General features: G+C 43.9%; 1 protein-coding gene across 1 annotated transcript in view; it reads right to left on the reverse strand.

Annotated features, from left to right (window-relative positions):
- The window catches only part of PSAP (prosaposin), a 179,339-nt gene that overhangs the window by 118,890 nt on the left and 38,409 nt on the right, over positions 1 to 22,040 (reverse strand). Inside the window, exon 7 of the mRNA XM_086922119.1 lies at positions 21,160 to 21,216. Coding sequence (XP_086778245.1) covers positions 21,160 to 21,216 — 57 coding nt within the window. The remainder of the gene's footprint in view (positions 1 to 21,159; positions 21,217 to 22,040) is intronic.

Raw genomic sequence — 22,040 nt, forward strand, 5'->3', positions numbered from 1 at the left:
CTATGGACTGATTGATGTGGAAAGTGAATAGGACTTTGGGCATAAATTTAGGGTTTGTACGAAGCACTACTTTATTGTTGTGTATTTGCATGAAAGGTTCCTGAATGGTTAGTGCCTGTAACTCACTCACTCGCCTGAGGGAGGTAATCGCAATTAAGAATGCCACCTTCCATATTAAGAATTGTAGTTCACATGAATGAAGTGGTTCGACGGGTGGTCCCATGAGTCTGGTAAGTACCAAGTTTAAGTTCCAGACTGGAGAAGGTGGATGACTTGGAGGGATAACTCTTTTGAGTCCCTCCATAAAGGCTTTGATGGGTGAGATTCTGAATAGGGACACAGGTCTGTTTTGAAGATATGCTGCTATAGGCGCAAGGTGTAGCCTTATGGAGTATGCTAGGTTACATCTCTGAAGATGCAGCAGGTAACAGATTAAATTCTGGATGAGGCATCCAATGGATTGATTTGGTTATTAGTACAATAAATTACAAATATTTTCCATTTAGCTGCGTAGCATGCTCTGGTAGTGGGACGCCTTGCTTCCTTGATAATGTTCATACAGTCTGGAGGCAAGTTAAGATATCCGAACTCTAAGACCTCAGGAGCCAGATCGCTAGGTTCATCTGATTGGGATCTGGGTGTCTGATTTCTCCATGGTTCTGTGTTAGCATTTGTGGCGAGAGGCACAGTCTACTGAGAGTTCTTGAAGCGTAGTGTACCTTGGTGGTCTTGCCCATGTGGGAGCAACCAGGATCATCGTGAGGGATTGTCGTCTTAGTTTGTGTGCCACTAATGGGATCAGTGGGGTTGGTGGAAAAGCGTACGCAAATCTCCTGGACCAGTTCATCCATATCGCATTGCCTTGTGACGATGGATGTGGGAACCTGGCGGCGTAGGAAGGGCATTTTGAGTTTGTTTGTGGCAAACAGATCTATGTCTGGATGTCCCCACTTTTGGAAGAATGGCTGGAGAACTTTAGGATGAATCTCCCATGCATGTACTTGCTGACTGTCTGCTATCTGGTTGTCTATTCCTGGGAGGTGTTCTGCAAGGAGATAAATGTTTTGTGGGATTGCCCACTTCCAGATGCTCTGTGCTAGGCGAGATAGTTGGAGTGTCGTTCCCCCCCCCCGCCCCCGTTTTTGGATGTAGTACATGGCTGTCATGTTGTCCGTTCGGATTAGGGCAGTCTTGTTGTGCAGGTATTTCTGAAAGGCTTTCATTACTAGGAAAATTGTGAGTAACTAAGTGATTTATATGTAGTGTCTTTTGTTTGACTGTCCAGAGACCTTGGACTGTATATTGAAGGAGATGGGCTCCCCAACCTGCCAGTAATGTGTCCGCTGTTAGCACTACCTGTGGAACTGGCTCTTGTAACAGTCCCCCCTTGCAAAGGTTTTGTGGGTTCCACCACTGAAGAGAGCAGTAAGTGCGACTGTCTACCAACACTAGGTCTTGTAATTGTCCTTGAGCTTGGTTCCACTGGCATGCTAGACATTCCTGTAAGGGGCGCATTTGAAGTAGAGCATGAGGGACGATGAATATGCAAGAGGCCATCATGCCTATAAGCTGCATGAACACTTGTGCTGGCAGGGAGTGGTGTGGAAGGAATCTGGAGACTGAATGCTGGCTATCCTGGCTGGATTTGAATATGCCTTTGCTGTAGAGGTGTCAATTGTTGCTCCCAGATATTGGTGTATGTGGAAGGGTTGCAGATGAGATTTTGGGTCATTTATTGAAAAACTTAGACTGTGCAGTAGCTGGATTGTCTGAGGTATGGTTGGCACTGTACGGGTTGGCTTTTATGAGCCAATTGTCAAGGTAGGGAAATACAATGATGTGTTGCCTCCTGAGGTGTCCTTGCTCACTTTGCCACTGGATTCAAGCAAGCCGGGCTGAAGACGGCTGGAATGCCAGAAACTGGTCCCAAGAAGCTTCTTCCTGGTCCAGGGAAGACATGGCTTGGCAGTTCGGGCTGGACTGTTCCCATGAGGCACAGGGTCAGACTGATTTGCATATAGCCATGTCTGAACTGGGGTGGCAGAGTGGGATAAAGAACGGTGATGGATTAAACCCAGATCTTTTGACTGGGTGTGAGTGTTTGATTGATTCAGATGCTCCGTCCATCACCACCCCCTTTTGTACCGAAACTACGGGTAAGCATTTTGTAAAAACCCTTGGTGCCGTAGTTACTCCGAAGGGAAGAACTTTGAACTGATCGTGCTGACCCTCTATTGTGAACCGGAGGTATTTCCTGTGAGCTGGGTGTATAGGAGTGTGAAAGTATGCATCCTTGAGATCTAATGTGGCGAGGAAGTCGCCATGCTGAAGTGGGAGTATTTGTTGTAGCGTTATCATATGGAAATGATCTGAGTATGTATTGGTTCAAAGTTCTGAGGTCTAATATTGGTCTGAGGGAGCAGTCTTTCTTGGGGATGAGGAAGTATAGAGCGTACACCCCTGTCCCTTGATGTTGCAATGGGACTGGCTCTATGGCGCCCTTCGAGGATGGATAGCTCCTCCTGTTGCAACAGCGTGATGTGTTCCTTTGACATTGGACGGTGTTTGGGTGGTATGTTTGGTGGAGTAGAAATTAGTTCCAGGCAGTAACCATACTGGATAATTTGTCTCACCCACCTGTCTGTAGTGATAGCGCCCCAGACTGGTAGGAATTATGTTACTCTGCCTCAGATTGGTGTTAAGTGGTTTGGAGGGAGTGTTAAGAAGTCACTGTTTGGTGGAGGTTCTGTGTTATTACCACAGCCTCTGCCCTGGTTATTGTTCCCTCTATAAGCTCCTCTATTGGAGCCTCTATTAAAGGTGCCTTGTGTAGAGGTCTTGAATGATGATGAAGTTTGAGATGTGTTGCCTCTACCAGAGTTTCAAAAGGAGGAGCGCCGAAAGGAGCTTCTAGACTGTTGAAATTGAAGTGCCCCCATGTACTTAGCGGTGTCAGTATCTTTTTTCATCTTTTCTACGATGGTATCCACCTCAGGGCCAAATAAGAAATCCTGGTTTATAGGCCGATTGAGTATGGTAGACTGCACTTCATTTTTGAAATCTGAAATACAGAGCCAGGCATGCGGGTGTAGCAATACACTAGTGTTGACAGACCTAGCAGCTGTGTCCGCTACATCAAGGTCGCATTTTATGGATGCGTTAGTGATGAATTTCCCTTCCTGTATTAGGTCATTTGCTTTAGATTTATGGGGTTCTGGTACGTGTTGTAATAATCCTGCCAGTTCGTCGTAGTGTGCTCGGTCATAGCGTGCTAGGAGAGCTTGGGTATTGGCAATCCTCCATGTACTCGCTGCCTGAGAAGCCACTCTTTTCCCTGAGGCTAAGATTTTAGACTCTGTCAGGAGGGGGAGCATCACCTGTTGTCTGTGAATTTGCTCTTCCTAGCAATAGATACTACTAGGGAATCTAGTGGTAGCAGAGTCCTGACGTCTGATGGGTCTGTAGGGGCCGGTTTATACCTTTTTTCAATTCTTGGATTGAGGACACGCGCCCTAGCTGGGTCTTTAAAGAGGTCTGGTGAATGCTTTAGTACTCCTTTTAGCATAGGGAGTATACATACACTCTTCTCTGATGTTGGGAAGGTGTTGAATAGAAAATCGTCCTCTATAGGGTCAGTGTGCATGTGAACCCCATGAAAATGAGCTGCTCTGTCCACTAGTTGGTTAAAAGCGACAGTAGTCAGTAGGAGATGGCTTTGTTGGGTATGGAGGGGGATCAAGTATGGGTTGTGTATCATGTCATCAATATCATTATGGCCACCCCATGTGTCATCCTGGTTTCCTGGATCGTCAGGTTGTGTAAAATCATCCTGAGGATCTCCCCCCATGTCTTCTTCCTCATCATAATGTGTAGGTGAAGGAGCATATGGAACAAAAGGCATGTTAGGATTGAAAGGAGGGGTGTGTAAGGTCTTGAAGGGGATGTGCCAAAGTCCTTTCTTAGGAGGAACATGAAAAGGGGCTTCAGTGTCCAGTCTTCTCTTGTGTGTCTTGTAGACCGATATAAGTCTTGTATCGGTGTCTATATACAGGCTGTTCTGGGTTCACTGGATCTGATGAAAAAGTTCTTCCTACACTGTTCGTGGCTTCGGCGCTGAGGATTTTGGCTTGGTCGCCTGCTTGTGTGGAGCTTTTTTCGGCTCGACAGATTTGTTTGGGTAGAGTGTCTTTAGGCTGGACGTTTGTATGAGAGGCAGTCTTCCTCACATAGACGACCTTTCTCGGATCTGCTGCTGGTTTTGAGTCTACGGCTTTTTTGTGCTCGACTTCTTTCAGTCTCGATATTTTGACCGGTCCAGAGGAACCGGAGGGCTTGGGTGTGGTCTTCGGAGCAGAGCCGGAAGGCGGGGCTTCTGAAGCGGTGTGTCGGTTGCGGCTAAGGCTTTTAGTCGATGCTTTGACCGGAGCCCTAGGTGGAGGCGGGGTAGGGGCTTTGGTACTCACGGTTTGCCCCGGTGTGATCTGGTCATCGGAGTCAGACTGGTCCTCTACGGTGACAATCTCCAGGTCGGAGCCCTCCCACTCTGGAAGTTAATGTTAGTCGTCGAATAGGTTTTCCGGATCTGGTGCCTGGCGCTGCATCTGTCGAGCAGCTCTTCGGTTCTGGATAGTCTTCTTGGACCGGAACTGAGCACAAGCTGGACAGTTTTCTTCATTGCGCTCAGGAGATAGGCACCTGTTGCATACTCGATGCTTATCACTGTGGAAATTTGGATCCACACTGGGCATCTTTTCAATTGGGTCCTTTCCATCAGCAGGAGGCCCACGTGGAGTCGAAAAAGGCCCAACAGCCCGCGTCGATGACTGGAGAGAAGTGAAAGTGTTTGAGTCTAGGGAAACCGAGCGGAAGACAGTACCGACGAATGTACAGGGTTTACGCCTAGAATGTAGGGAAAACTTTGGTACTGGAGCTGTCGAAGTGCATCCGACTCCAATGGCGGAAAAAAAACAATCTGAAGATGAAGATGACCATGCGCACTGTAGTCCAGGGGAGGAGTCACCTATCTCGTGATACTTCGAAGACTCTTCCAAGACAACAAGGTGCAATTATCCGGACCCAACACTAGGCGGCGATATAATGCTAAGATATGAATTCAGCAGCCCACATGCATTAAACATGTCAATTAGGAAATTGCATAGGGGAGACCAGGTACTTACCATTGACATTGATGTGCTGTTTGTCTTCAGACAGTTGGAGTGTCACTTGATCTAGGCAAATGAGCGAGCACACCTGCTCAAAAAAAGCAGGTGGTGCCCTAAATTAAAAAATGCCTGTAGATTAGTGCAAAGTCGTCTCTGGTCATGTTCAGAAAAAGTTTAGCCATAAGACCTAAACAGAAAAGGTAAATTTCAACCAAGTGGTTTACTGCTCCTCCTGAGGACATAGCAGGAAACTCTTAAACCAGATGGGATTTAGATAGGCCAGCTTTAGACCTTGCCCACAGCATCATTCTGGTCTTCAATCATTTGTGGGAGACTCAAGAAGTCAGCCATAGATTCAGAGCTGCACCACCAGGTTCAGGCAAAGAGGACTCTGCGTGCTGAAGATCCAAACCCGAAATGCATTGGGCATAATATGAACTATTGAATTTTCATGAATACAATGAACTTTCTCCAATGATGTCGAAATTTCAAAAAGAAAAAATGAATCAATAAAAGAAATCGTGCAACTGATGAACTTTTCAATTGTAATGTCATAACTCAGTGGGATGTAATGAAAATTGATAAAATATATGAATAAGTGAGTGAAGAAACTCAGCAGTTTCATTTAAGAAGGAGCGCATTCTTCGTGGTCCGTTAACCACATTTGGCACTAAACTGATATCTTGCCCAAGAACTTGATCTCACTTTTTCAGCTTTCTGCCTCATTGAGTTTTTGGGTGGGGCCCTTGCTTATTACTTTCCAGGCCACAAAGTACCTGAGCACAAAGACTGTGGAATATGTCGCCAAGGGCTGCGAAGGGAAGGAAATCATTAGTGGGCGGGTCCGTAAGGGTGACGCTCGATCAGTTTATTACCAGGGCGGTCTCCATGCTGGAGCATGAGATAGCCATCACCGAGCGCCGCATATCAACTGAATTCCAGAATAAACGCTCATTAGGACCCCTCCAATTAGTGACTTCACCGACGCCTATTCTGGACAAGGAGAGCTCTTCACAGAGATATTGGTACTACTCTCCCGTTTAAAAACGCTACAACATTATCTGAGCCCAACAGGTCATATAGTAGCAAGGATTTTAACCCCGATCCGGTCTTTGAAATAATTTCGGAAGAACCCCTGCTTCAGAAACACTTGAGCCCCACTGTAACAAAGAAACCGGGGGGGGGGGGCAAATTCTATCTAAAGGGCATACATTAAAGAGGAAAAGAGGGGGCAATGGACATGGAGGTAGACAGGCTAAATTGACCAAGACCCACCCACACTCCCCAACACATCAAACTACAGGAACAGGGAACACATTAGTAAACACAATCTCAGGCCAGATCCCAGTGCCTTTTCCCCCCCAATTCCGAAGTTAAAAGGGAACATTGAAGTCCTAGTGAAGTCACTACTTCTCCCACTAGTTGAAAGAGTAAAGAGAATAGCTGACCTGTTTGGGACCATAGAAACTGCCGTTAAATCAAACAGGTTTATTAAGGGAATTATCATCCAATGCAAGTAATAAAACTATAACAGTGGAATCGGCGATGCATAACCCCAGCAAAGCAAATAAAACTCCAGAACCTACACATACACTACCAGATAAAACACAGACTCCAACCATTGCCACTAAACCAACTAGGACCGATGGATCAATGGGACACGAAATTCGGCCAGCGGAATCACGGGGTATCAATGGGAGGGGCAACTTAGATACTAGAAAAAACTGGCCCCATTTTGCAAATTGATCTTCCGGCAGAAGCGGCCCCTTATGTTGCGGTACTGACTAGGGTCCCAGAATTACAAAACGGGAAAACAGAAGGCTATCAGGAACTTAAAAATAAAGTCATTTACTGGCTGAGGAATAATAGACCACTACCCCCCAATTGCAGTGGGGAAATTCTGAATGTGAGAAGGCTTAATAGGGTGGGACAGAGGCCTAAAGATACCCAAGGCGATGCCATAATCATCAACTTTAGGGACCGCAGGGTTATCCCGTACCTCAATGACTGGTATCAGGAGAGTGGGGGAAGATCCAGATTCATGATTGGAGTTATTTCTACCCCAGGTCCCTACTACCCAGTCAACAAAGCCAAATGAATCCCTACCAGGGATCGTGGGGGGTCCCTGAATTTAACATCCCTACTCTAAACAGATTCGATGCACTTCCAGGATTAGATCGACTTACTTCAGAGAAACGTATGGTCCCAAGTGCACTAAATCACATCGGCTGGTCAAATGCTTCAAACGGCTCTCCACCCCTTGCATCACAGTTAAATGTGGATTTAAGTAAACGCATTGTCACTAAAAAGACCTCCACACAGGGTAGTCTGAGTAGTGATAGTGAGGGGGTGTGAGTGAGACAGACTATGTATTAAATATATAGTCCCGGCTATTCCTACGGCGCCCATTGTAGATGGTAGTCCTGACATCAGTAGTGTAAAATCCCATTCAAACAACAATGTCAATGTTTTAAGATATCCTAACCAAGAAACTAGCTTTTTCAACAACTTTCACGAAATACATGATATGGGTCTTACAAATCTGTGTCCATCTTGTACACCTTAGATAACCCTGCCGATCCGGCCAACTCCACAATGGGACCTAAATCTCAATTAGTACAACCAACAATAAGCCCTCCCATAGTAAATCCGGAGGGGCGACATTTGCCCACCTGTCCTGTGCCTCTTGTGGGAAGTGTTGAGGTTATTTCTCCTGAAGTCAATGAAATCAGCCCCTTATTGAAGCCTGTACTTCCCAGCAGCATTATTAGCTGGAACGTGGCAGACCTGCTAGCCAAAATCAATGACCCGATGTGGCAATCATTGATATTAAATTATAGCATCATATGCGTTCAAGAAACTTGTTTTTTGTAAGGAATTACAAATTGTGGGTTATAAAGCCTCACTCCAGCTACCCCCAGCCCAAGTGGTAGGCACAAGTGAGGTCTGTGTACCTACATTTCAACCACTGGACCCTCAAATGTTAAATTAACCACTAATGAATACTATCAAATTTTAATTACATCATGGGGATACCTGCAAAATATGGTGCTGGTAAATTTTTATAATAATATTCCTCCCGTACATAGAGCGTGTCATCAACAACCTCTTGACGGATCTTATTAAAATCGAGGAGCAAATGATAGGAGACATGGCCCTGCTGTGGGTGGGGGATTTTAATTGCCCCCTATGCTCCAGAGGAATAGCGTGTTTGTGCAGTGCGGGAGACGAAAACGAAGGTTTCCCACCCCCACCCCCCCCACGAGTCAATTTATCCACACAAAACTAGGGGAGCTAAATAATTCTATATCGGCTCAATTCTCTGTCTTTCATTAACAAACTTTGCACCCCCTATAAAGCATTTAGACCAACTTTCAATGGGAGAGGGTACAATTAGATTATTGATTTTACTCTCCTATCTACCAGTTATGTAAGTGTGGTATTAAACTGGGAGACCATTGAAACTGCCCTTAGCGATCACTACCCCATTGCTGTAACATTGAAGGCTAGGGATGGTGATTTAAGTCACAAGAGCAACACCATATATAATCCAATGCCAATACTGGCATCAAAAAACGGGTTTTGTATCAAATGGGAAAGGTGACACCCACAAACATTTTACAAAAGCTTGTTAGGAACGCCAACGAGGAGTTTAAAATTTGCCTTGCAACTGAAGAAGATGCTCATACCATTGTTGGCCCATTTACAAAAATCTGTTCAGGTATAAAAAGAACTTTTGACCAGAGTACCCCGTAATCCACCAAAGGGGACTCCGGGATGGTTTAATGTGACCTGTACTAAGGCGCTTGCCGCCCTGAAAAAAGCTCTGCATTCTTGCCCCAAATCTAGAGAAAACATCCAGTCAGCTAGACGTGCCTACCGGAAGGCCCTAATAACCAGGGGAAAAAAAAAAAAAAAGAGCTAAAAATGCAGGCATGGTCAGCCCTGCACGCAGCCTCCGAGCTGAAGGATAACACTGCCTTCTGGAAGGCAATCAATGCCCCGTTTTTTAAAGCCTATCAGGGTCCCCAAATAGACCAAGCTATTACACCACAAGACTGGGTTACACACTTTGAAGGTCTCTATAATGAAATTGACCTCCCAGGATTAACACCAAAAAACTCTGAGGCACTGTCAGCCGAGATACAGAACAGCTCTTTCCCATTGGGCATCTATTTCCATCTTGATGAAGTGGTCAAGGCACTCACAGATAGCCCGGCGGGGAAGGCTCCAGGGCCGGACTGCGTTCCAATTGATGTTTTTTAAAAGTGTACCCGACCTTTGAGCACCTCTGTTGACCAGAGTGCTCAACTCCTCAAACAACATCGGGTTCATCACCACCTGGTCGGAGGCGACAGTTCCAATTTATAAAAAAGGGGGAGAGGAATGATCCTGCCTGCTACCGGCCAATCTCGCTTCTCAATGGCCTAATGAAGGTCGCAGGCAGGATCATTCTAAACCGAATGCAGAACTGGTTGGAAGAACATGAGGTGGTTTCCAACCTGCAATATGGGTTCAGGGCAGGTAAAGGGACTGTTGAGCAGGGACTCAATCTAGCAATAATAACAGCTAATTATATCCATGCCAAAAAAAGAAATCTCTACATAACATACGTGGACTTAAGCTCTGCTTTTGATTGAGTCGACCATGGAATGCTTTGGCAAACACTATCTGACATTGGTCTGGACAATCAAATCCTCACTTTCATTAAAGAACTGTATAATGGGGCTGGTGCATGTGTTAGATTTGGCAGGATGGGCGAGTGTTGTGACATGTTCAGAATCCGCAGTGGAGTAAGACAGGGGTGCATTTTAGCACCCCTGCGTTTTACTTTATATATAAACAAGGTTGGATCCACCCTTACTGAAGTCTACCACGATTATCCCACAGTAAATGGGACACCCATTCCCATACTCATTTACGCAGATGACGCTGCAATTATGTCCCAGACCAGGGTTGGTTTACAAAAGGCAGTGTCGAAATTCTCAGATTTCATGAAAAGTAGGTCTCCGCGTGAACGTTTCTAAAACATACACGGTCATGCGGACCCAAGAATCGAAGAACATCCTGTTCAATTGTTCTAGACGGTAGACAGGTAGAGCTTACTGACAGATTCGGCTACCTTGGCGTACATCGAGAGAAAGGGTTCATGGAAACCTGCAGTAACTGCCAGTGGCCTTGCGTTTACCAGAGCTACTGGAGCTCTGGTGAATTTGGCAAAAAAGCTAGGTGGAAGACCAGTAAGATTTGCTCCAGATTTTTAAGGCCAAATGTATCTACTGGGACATATGGGGCCGGACTCTAGGGGATTGAGTCGGTGGAAACTATCCAACAAGTTGAAAATCGATTCCTACGCTACCTATTGGCCACCCCAAAGAGTATGGCAACATATGTGGCATATATGGAAGTAGCCTTGCCATATGTTACAGACACTATTAAATCATCTCCAGTCTTGCTATGGCATAATGTATGGGTTAATCCAGAGACCTCCCTGAACAGAGATAATAAAGGATTGTTTGGCATCTGAAGGAGCCACTAACATCAAATGGTTTACCTATGTTATAGACCTTATGCAAGAAATTGGGTATCCTGAATATTTTTCCAACCCAGATAGTATGGCGAACGTGTCTAAAACTGCCCTTAAACTCCTTTTACAACATCTAGAGAGAAAAAGATGGCGGGAAGAAAGATCTAAGACAGTCATGGACCACGATCTGATCACTGTTAATAAGGGGGTCCAGTTGTACCCTCTGATCGAACCCCCTTTCAACCGTATGCTCCTGACTCGTTTTCGCTTATAGACTTTCTTTAGACTGATAACTTCCCACAGTGTAATGACTGGTCAAAAGAAAAAACCTGTCCTTGTGACGATGTTTCTTTTCAGGTCTGACATTCACTGTATTCTCTTTTGCACCTTTTATAGTCATCCGAGGAAAAAATTGCTGAAACCCCTACTTGTATCATGGGGCGTAAGGTCTTGTAGAGGGGCATATGATAAATTAAGATCTCTAGAACGCACCATTGGAATCGTATCTTCTTTTCTGAGAGCTATCGGGAGGTATAGAAACACGATGTAAATTTAAATTTGTACCGGTTTTCGCCGAATATGCAGAATGTTTAAAACTCAAAATGAATTTTCCCACTAGGCCGCTGTACTATATTATGAAATTTTGTTTAATGTTTAACTAATTTTGTACCTTTTTAATTATGTTTTGTAAATGTAGTCACTAAACCAACATCGGAACTGTTCATTTTAATTCTGAATTTTATTTGTACGGTTTTATTAATTAGTTTTTACAATTCGAATAAAGCTTCTGTAATTGAATTGATGGGTACCTGGACAGCAGGGATCCAGTACTACACACAGTCAAAGTATCATCAAAAGCCAGGCAACAAGTGGGGTGGTACTGCAACAGAACCCCATTTTTTCACTGGGAGAAAGTACCTTTTGACATGGTTAATACCCACTTTTTGCCTGGTGATTGATGTGGGTGAATGTAGTGTACAGTGTCCCTGGCAACCAGGTCCGCCAGTGCTTCACTAAAAGCCAATTCACATTTGGCACTTCAGGTCCCTGTAAGTCTCCATTAAAGGTTACCTAGGGCATTTGATACTGTAGAGCATCCCCTAGGGACCCCTCACCTAGGCAATGTAGACTGCCACTGCAGCACGCATGACCTAGTGCAGACATAATGACTAAGTAAACATGACTGAATGCATGTGAGCCATCCCAACCGGCACTGCCCAAGATAAACGGCCCTCCCCACCCCCCCATCATCCATCTTTGTTTGTGACCCAATTTGGTAACCCAATTGAGCAGCAGAAACTAAAGACTACCATACAATCATTCAGGTAGGCACTTGATAGACACTGCTCAATCCAGCTCGCCCATTCCGAAAAGATGCCAAGCCTGTGCTGATAAATAATTAATAAAAATACTAGGATTAACATGTTTTTCGCATAGCAGCCAATAAGAACAGGTGAAGTTAGAAAACGTATGGCTTACTTTTCTCATAAGTTAGTTACCTGCTCCTCTCAGGTCACATGCTAAACAAGGACTTCTTTTCAAGTTTCAATATCAAATTCCTTTATGTATTTTAAATCTGTATCTTTTGTTTGTGTTTAATTGGATCGACATCAGCTAACCCACAGCAGCTTTCAAGACAGACAACTCTTAATGAAATTAGAATCCACTCAGAGTACACAAAATTGGCACCAGTACTAGTGGATCCAAAGAAAGCACAGTAAACTAGCAAATTCTGCCAGGTGAGTCTCAGAATGCCAGCCTTCGGCCAGACACATTAAGGCCAAAATGACTGAAGGGAAGAAAGTTCTCCCACATTTACAACCATAACCCGGACCAAGAACATGCAATTAGCTGATGGTATACTTCAAAAATGTAGTCCGTCTCCCCCGGAAGGAAAACCAAACCCAAGATTTGCCTGAATACAAATTTAGCCACCAAAGCTACACCGCAGATGAAACGAAAGAATTAGGGCACCTCAAAGCAAGATATGAACTACACAATAGGGGCAATCACTCAGACTGCCGGTTTCAGGGTATCACCCATTAGGAAGGCTAGCTTGAATCCAGTCACAGTGAGCAAGGGACCCACTTTTTGGTCATGCCCTTACCCACCGAGGGTGAACATAGTAAAACGCAAGAAAATATATGTCTCAGCCACCTCAAATGTAGTGCTTCTGCAGAATTGACTTTTCAAAATGTGTGCATGTTACATATGTGCAGCCTTGTACTGGCCAATATGTACAATGAGGAAATACATCAAACTGAATGCTTGTATAAGATGAGAAAATCTTGAAATATATAAGTATTGGTAGGGTGAGGCAGTTTCTTGGGTACCAAATGTGGTCAGAACATCGAACAGACGTAAATGACAGATAGCAAGCTGGAGATGCAACTAGGTCAGCTGATTCTAGCTTATTAGGGTCATATGTACATCTTTGCACTTACAGCCACTATTAAGTCACTTTCGACATCAAGGAAGCTTGCATACGATTGTAAGGAGATAGCATACCAGGAGCGTAATATCGACTGGACTGCCATTTGCTCTTCAGACTAGGGTAAAGTTAGAAAATACTTGAAAATTCTTTGCTACTGTAACCTGTATCAGAGTAACATTTATTTAGACGTTAGGTCTTCAAACAAAAACCTTCACTCTAAATACATATTCTAAAATCATACAAATATCAACAGATGCCATTATAAGTCAGATTTCCATAGGCTTCCTTTCAAATGTACACAATTCTCCATACAAGTCATACATACCTATATATAAACACATTTTAAGAATAAAATATCTATTCTAAGATACTTCTAAAAGGTACATTTCAAGTAAAAATCTAAAATACATATCCATCATGGCTTTTATCCTATCTTTCAAACTTCCATTTTCATTGAAAAGATTTTTACAGCCTTCATATAATTCGACATGGCTATTGCATTCAAGGTTTGGCATATCTGTAAGAAGTTCAATAGCTTGTGCAGGCAAATCAGAACCAAATTTTAAATTAATGGGGCGTAAACTTTCTGCAGAGCTAAATTTTAGGCAGTCCATTAAAGTGTAAATTATCAAATTGTGTCCAACCTACATGTGCATTTACCATTTATTCTCCCATTCATCACACCAGGATTAATGCAGTTTCTCAATCTTCGTACTTCTGATGTAAGCCAATTAGTTTGGTAATATATCCAGATAAGAGTACCAGATTTCTTTCACCTAACTATTTATCAATAATTTCACAGATTCTCCAGGTCTTCCATCCTAGCCATTTCCTTCCAGAGAGTTCGGAGTTTAGTTTTTGTTATTTCTATTTGTAGAGTCTGCTGATCAATTCACACGTTTAGGTTTTCATAGACAGTATAACATTTTGCTGACCTCTTTGGCCCATTTTAGGTCACTCTGCTGAGTCATTCTTACACCACTGTGACTTTCAGGGCTTTTCCTGTACCTAATCTTTTCTAAAATCTTAATAAGGCTACTTGCACCTGTACATTCTATGAAGTCATTTCCATCTCTAATCTAATTTCCTGATCATAGATTAGTCTGGTAATTACATTAGTGGTTTCATGCAATTCCCTACCTCGATATCCCAACTGCTTTTACTACCCAAGTAGAGTACTTCTGCTCCATATTGTATTGGGGAGGGGGGGGGGGGACGGAATCATAGGTTTATAGGCCTTGATCAGTGTTCTGTGGGACATATCCTAATAAATGCAGTTACAATTTTTCAGATCACACCCAGATATATGGGCTTTGGCTTTCTGGGCCTCCAGATGCGAGTACCACTTGAGACTTGCCAAATCAGACACCTAGGTATTTACACATTCACAATTTCCAGTTTGGTTGGTCACAAGTACCAATTAAACCTCTGGTCTTTCCAAAACACAGGATTTTGGAATTAGCCATATTTACAGTTAATTGCTTTGCCACACAATATTCGCTAAATGCATTTAACTTACTGTGTAGGCCCATCTGTCTGGTTGAGGATTCATCGGCATACAGTAAACGGGATAATTGTTTCCCATTCAGTTTTGGACTAGCACTTCTCTACCGCCAAGATAATTAGCAGATCAGCTAAGAATATGGCGAAAAGCAGTGGGGCCAATACACAGCCCTGTCTTAGGCCATTATTAATCACTATTTTCGTGTCAAAGCCTATGCCGTATCCTTAATAACTTGGGCCCAATTCGGACTATGCAACTCCTGAATTACAGCCAGCAGCCCATCAGGGAGATCATATTTTTCCAAGATGTCAAATGCTGCGCGGAAGTCTATGAAGCAGCAATACAGCTTTCCTCGCTGCTCCATAGACTTCTGCGCCACTGCCCATATGGCGAAACCGTGGTCAGTGGGAGAATGTCCCTTAAAGCCTCCTTGTGCCACCGCTGTTCCACCCAATCATTCAATCAACCCAGGATTGTTTTGGTGTAAACTCTCTCCGACATCCAACAGAACAATCAATATGTCATTCTTCAGGGTTCCCCCCCCCATCTCCTTTCTTTTGCTTACTACGGACGCTTCACATGTCCCATACACTTCACCTAGGTCCTCTTACAACTCTGCGTCTTACACTACAAAGCTCAAAGCCCCAGGGGTCTGTCCAGAGGCTTCCTGTATCAGCTTCCAGAACTTTTGTACATGGTCTGCTTCAATAGTTTCCAGCAAGTTTTCCTAACATTTAGCTTCAAACTAGCGTTTAATAATCCTTTTGCAGTTTAATCAGGTTTGACAGTCTGCCCTGGTCAAACCTTATGCTTAGGCTTCTCATCTCTCCTGGATTTTCTTCCTTGTGTTGATTGCTTGTCAATATGGCAAGCTTTACTTTTTAGATCTACTCTGAAGTATTTGTACCACACGTTCTAAAGTTTCTTCAAACCAGGCCTCTTACGGATCCCTTGCACTTTCCATATTCAACTTTTTTTGGCAGCTAGCCAGTTTTTCCACATACTCATTGGTTAGTCTTGTTGTCAGGCATTTAGGGTACTCCATTTGTTGGGGAAGTAGTATTTCACAGTGGCTTGTTGACCCCCTAGATAATTAAAAGTACAGGGCATTATTATCGCTGCCTTCACTCTTACCTAGAACCCTTTTACTGTTGTGAAATTCCATGCGAGGATAAACCCAATCAAGGGGGCAGTGCATAGTACCTATCCTAAAGGTCTGTTTGGCTGGGCGATCAGTTTCCAGCCTACCATTTAAACTAAACAACCCCTTTGACCCAAAGTACTTCCCTAGTGGTACATCATGTTTAGCAGAAATACAATTGGGAAGTCACCATATTATGTGAGCACACCATTTCTTTAAAAGATGGATCTAGCTTCTTTTGATTCAATTAATGACTGAAATCTCCTATTACAATAATAATATACTCATGCTTTTCACACAATAAATCAATATCTTCCTTGGAATGCCCCATTTCCACCTCATACGAACCCCACTGTAAGTAGACATTCACAAGTACTAAGTTGTCACACTTAGTATCTGTAACCAGTAGGGATCTGGGTTCTCAGCTATTTTGAGGTTTTCCATTTCCCCGTACTCCTATCAGCCATAGCTGCCTTTTCCCTAACCCTGCATGACATTTCAGAAATGCACTACTTAGTTGGTACCCCCCCCCCCCCAATTCTACTTCTGAAGTTAACCTTGTCCCTTCTTTCATTGCCTCCTTTTCAGCTTTTACAATAGGTGTATTTACCAGCCCCAAGTACACTAGGACCATGGTAACTTCCCTCCCTTTGTTATTGTGGCTGAAGCCTACCTGTCTCAGATCCTTTGCCCCAATTGCTCTCAAACTTGGGCATTTTGATATAGAAAATGAAAGCTGGGATCGATTTAGGGGCATGATCTTTGTTTTTTCCCTCCCCTTCTCCATTTTGGATGGTTCGCAGTATAACCTCAAACTGACACAGGTGTGCTACTGTGGTACGGATATTCTCTTCCCGGCTTATTCCTCCTACTGGTTATTTTAGGTAATCTTCCCCCTTCAGCTAAAATTCCTGAGGTTATCCTTTAGACCCTGGGGTTTTTCACATGCACTGTATTATCCTCCCTACTACTCTTTAAAGTGGGTTTTGGTTGCCCACCCCCTTTTTCCCCTACTTCAACATTCGCCACTCTGGATGAGCTCTTTGATCCCCCATTGCGCTACTACTCCTGAATGGTGTTCTCTTGAAGGGGTGCTCGTAAACACCCTTTACCCCTTCCTTAAGACCTTTAACTTCTCCTGTTCACCAACCCTCTTATTTTTCTTTGCGGGTTATAGCGCCTATACAAAGGGATTTCTCTCCATCCCTTAAACATCGGTCAGGCATCTAGAGATATAAACCACCTGCAATTTATTCACGCTCAGATTTACCGGCACAACCCTGAAGCGGTGTGTCGGGAACCGGACTTACTACTGCTTCTCTTGTTTTTGGCACTTTGTTTCTTGGATATTTTCTTTTTTAAATTCTCGCCTCATTTATATTCTCATGTCTGTTTTACTGCATTTTCCTGTCACAATTTTGTAAAGCACTCCAATACCTTCGGGTCTAACAAAAGCTATATACAAAAAAAATTTAAAAAACTTACTGTTGGCATAAGGGCATGTATCCCTTGCAATTCACCCACAATTTTCTAAAATTGAATTTCATGGGTTTTTAGTATATTATTTTTTAACATCGTTACTTTTAATAGCACTTGCAGGGCTTTTTTGCAACATCAACATTTTGTCAAACATGGAGGCCAAGGGTGTTGTGGATATATCTATACCCAATGTAATGCTGCACGCTGACACTTCTATGGACTCAGTTCCTTGATTTACAGATCCCGTATTCTTATCAGGCTTAGACTTTAAAGCCGGGTCTGAATCACCTCTGGTCACTATTCCATTTGAAGTATTCTCCCCAAGTTCTGGTTCTTAGTCACAGATCATAGAGAAAAGCCATGGTGATGAAGGTAATCTAGGTTCCAAATTGGAATCATACCGGCTTAGGTTAATTTGGTTAAAACAAAAATGACACATCTGAATATGGGTCACAGTGCCCAGTAACCATATGTTCATTTAACTGTTTTGTTAATATCCAGGGTTTATTTTGACACTAGCCCCCCCCCCCCCTTCACTAACGGTTGGGTATGATCAATTACAGTTTTCTTCCTTATAATTCTTTGGTGACATCTTAGTTTTTCTCAGGGCTTCCCATACTCTGCTAGAGTCCAGTTTTTAACCCCTTCGAGGCTATTGACGAGCTGGGCTCGTCATCGCGCTTACCTGTCCTGCGCGGATGACAAGGCCAGCTCGTCACGTAACGCGGTATTTTCGAATTTGCCGCGCACAGCGGGAAAAGCCGCCGCAGCGATGCGGTTAACCGAAGACTCGTTAATCAGTGTTAGGGGCGGGGGAGGGCGGGGCAGTCTTTTCACACTTTCGGTTTCCTTGGTGCCATCCTTCAGGATCCCCTTCCATATCCAGTGTATTTAGATGGTTGTTTATCAGTTAAATTGGGGGTGTAGAACTCCGGCTTCCCTCCTACCAATGTGTTGCTCTGTTTTGCCTCCACCACAGTTACAGACTTTCGGACTAGTACCTGGTGTTAATATTTCTATAACAATAATAAATAAAATTACCTTTTATATTTCGATGTTATCCTATCATCGGATACGAAAAAAAAACACTTACCTCTGCTGGGTAATGGCTGGCTGACCATGACTCCTACTGGAACACCGATTATACCTCGAGCGTTCATCTTTTCCTTACACTTTTCAATCTTCAAACGCCAGGTTGCCTTCAACACTACTAAACCTCCTTGCTCCAACAGCACCTGAATGCAGTTTAGCCCCCGGCTATGGCTGGTAGGGGTGAACTCAAGAGGGGCCACCCCTGTGCTGCTGCAACCGGGCCCCCCCCCCTTCACCTCCCTTTCCCAATTGCTCACCTTATGTCCCCCCCTACTTCCTTAGGCCTCTTCACGCAAACCTTGTTTACTTAGTTTTTGAGGCTGCTCCACTCACTAGCACGTGCTCCCTTTACATCCAATGACCACCTGCGTTGTTGGGGCTTGTTTAGGGTGCTGGGTCCAGTTTAACTTCAGAAGCACTTCACCCCGGCGAACAAGGCTACATCGCGGGCAGCATTTCGAAGTCACGTCCCAGGGAGTGGAGCATGAACACAGCAGTCCAGAGTCAGTTGCAAAGTCAGTTGCGCGGTCAGCCGCACAGCAGAGGACACTCATAATGGTATTCACTGTAACGTGTAGACAGAAAGCTTACCTGCACGAGGAGCAGACAGCATGAATCAGGAGAAGCAGACCTGATCCTAGGAAACCATGAGACAGGCAAAGATATGTTGCAAAGGACAGTTGCCTAGGAGCTATGAAATCCCTGCAGTACAGCTCGCTCAGAGAAGCCAGAGCCTGTCTTGGTGGTGGAGTTGAATAATGCAAGAGATAGGAAGCCCATCTATTTCCAAAGTCATCTAATGCCTGTACTCCTGAGACCTCAATTCAGTAAAGGCTTTAGCCATTTCACTAGCCTGCAATGTTGCAGAAATAAGTCTTAAAGTCACAAAAAAGCACCAGGACTAAAATGGTGTTCTCAATTAGCACTGGTGAAGCAGTTCAAGCAGGTTATGTGCCAGTCAAAAAGGAACCCTTGCAACTGGAAGTAACACCCTGTCGGAGGACCAACCAGTCATTAAAGTTTAGAGCCTATAGTGGTCAATAGTTATTGCCAACCATATTTACATTGTCCCTTCATGAATCTCTCAATCAGCTTTTTCACAGCTCAATGTCAAATCCCGCTTGACAGGTCTGTTGAGCCATATGTAACACTTGGGGTGCACTTAAAAGGTAGAGACCAGGATGCCACGAATTGAGGATACCCTGCCTGGTTGCTGGAAGGCCCTACTTTTGTACTACCAGACTTCAGTCTTTGGTCTACTGCAACCACTCGCCCTTTGTGATTTTGAGTCCTAGTCTACTTAAAATTTCTTATGTCCGGTTTGACCCACTGGATTTTTTGTTAAGTACATTTTACTATTTTTCTAATTAGTTTAGGTTTTTGTTTTGAATTTGGGCTTCATTGTTTTGGTACTGCAGAAATACTTTTCAAACTGCTCTAAGTTCGGCTGCTGTGCCATACCCACCAGGCAATTGAGATCTGGTTAATTAGTGACTTTAAAGTTTCACCCTGTCAGGGGTTGTGATTATTCCCCGAGGTGGGTAGGCATCCACCCCCAATTATCCAATTTCTTGCAACCATAAATGTCTTGAATGAAAACCTTGCCAAAAGGACCAGACAGCCAAGCACTTTCGAAGATCCAAATGGAGCCAAGGGCCGGCCAAATGACCACATACGCCACAGTGTCAGTATTGCAGAAAGTGTAGCTTGTCTTAAAGCACCACAAGTGTGACCATCATATGGTTGCCTGGCTAGTAAGCAATATGTCCTGCTAGATCATGCAGAAGATGTAGAAAGAACATTACTTCAGATCAAGTCTTCGTGGACTACAAGCAAAGTAGCCTTTATTAATGATTAAATAGGTTCATAAGTATTCGGCTCACAACTTTGACAAAGTGTGTTGTCTAATATGGTGTGTGGTTTAAAACTTTGAGCTGTCGTGCCGTAGACTGTACAGCTGCAGATCAGGGAAGCGGGCAGGGCAAAGTGAAGCGGTGGAGTGCCAAAAGGAGTAGCAAAGTAAATCTTCAATACTCTCCTATACACAGGAAGGGATTAGTTAATAGATGGGCCTTAAACCCTCAAAAAATTAACTTGTATTGGAGGGCTGTGGTCGGACACCTGGAATCTAGACTAATGCAGAGCAGGGTGCAAGGGGACAGGCTAAACAGTCTGCAAGTAAAAAACAGGCATTTTTAAAGGCTCAAAGAATTAAGTGAATGCCAATAGATAGGAGGTATCCGACTGATATTTAGGACACTGGAGGACATGGGGGCTGGATTGTCAACTATCTGAAAAAGGTAATTTGCAGATGAGTTTGAAGAGCCTCATGCAAGCACACCAAGGGGAGAACAAACAGTGCATTTCACATGTGAAGGCGTGGCAACCTCGAAGGTGGAAAATATAAACCGGTCTGAATTGAGAGTCAAAAAAAGTGCAATGGCATGCAAACAAATTGGAGGATGGCATCAAATTATTTGACTTTACCAAGTTAGTCTTGAGGTCAAAAGTGTATGCTACACAGGTAGACTTTGCCTTTGTTTGTACTTGGGCCAGCTAAGTGACAGAACAGATTTATGATGCAAATAACAATCATGTACAATAGTCACAAGCTGAACAGGCTTTTTATTTTCAGAATTTGGAAAACCATTTTCAATATAGAACACAAAAATAGAAAAAAAAATACATCAAAACCAACTGGGGTTTGGGGTTGGCGTCTAAAGGCCAGCAAGTGTACCTCAGGGAAATTCATGCTCTTTGTTGGAAGAGAAGAGATTTTGTAACAATTGAAATACCTAAGTAATAGAAGTATTAACTTACCATTTGAATTAACATCTGGATAGCAACATCAGAATACTGAGAGATCCAGTTCTTGCACTAAAAAAAAAAAAAAAAGTGTGAGATAAGTACAAATAAACCTTTTACTAATTTTGCACACAAAAAAACCCCACACACCTTTCTCAAGCCCATCAGTGAAATAGAAAACAGGAGATGTGCAGACCGGGCATAAATCTCACTAGAACATTTGATCAAGCAAACACTGACGCCCAGTCTGCTCTCTTTACAGGGAGGGTCCACATCTCAATGATTGCTGGGTGGGATAATCCTCACCTCTGCGTATCTTCTAGAATTGAAGCACACCATCATTTTAGGCAAATTTCCATTGTATGTCCAGATCGGAGGCAAGGATTATGCTAGCTCAAAGGTTGCTCACCACCAACTGAGCCACCTCCACCACTGGCTTCAAGTACAATCTCTTGAAGATAAAGTCCAAAGACCAATCTGCCACCGTGTAGGAAGCTGGGTTTGTTGCAGTAACCCACCCACTTTTTCCAGACTACTGATGCACTATGACTTGATGTGCCCTGGGTCACTGCCAATCAGATTCCGAGGGCCCGTCCTTTCCCAAACAGTACCGTGCACCCCCAATTGGCACCTCTGTCCACATGTCAGTCCCTTGTAAAAGGCACCATAGGGAAGGCCTCTAAGGGCTGCAGGACTTATTGTGCCACCCAAGACACCACACAATTTTGTTGCAGAACAAAAAGGAAGAGTCGACATGGCACATCACTGTGCCTTGCCTATAACCCACTGCCCTGGCATAGGTCAGCAACCCCTCTTGCTGGGTGCACTATACCAGTGGGGAGGGTACAGGTGCATGAGCCCCTTACACCTACATTGTTGAGACCAATTCGTAGACA

This window comes from Lissotriton vulgaris, chromosome 5 (genome assembly GCF_964263255.1).
Source record: "Lissotriton vulgaris chromosome 5, aLisVul1.2, whole genome shotgun sequence".
Lineage (NCBI taxonomy): Eukaryota > Metazoa > Chordata > Amphibia > Caudata > Salamandridae > Lissotriton > Lissotriton vulgaris.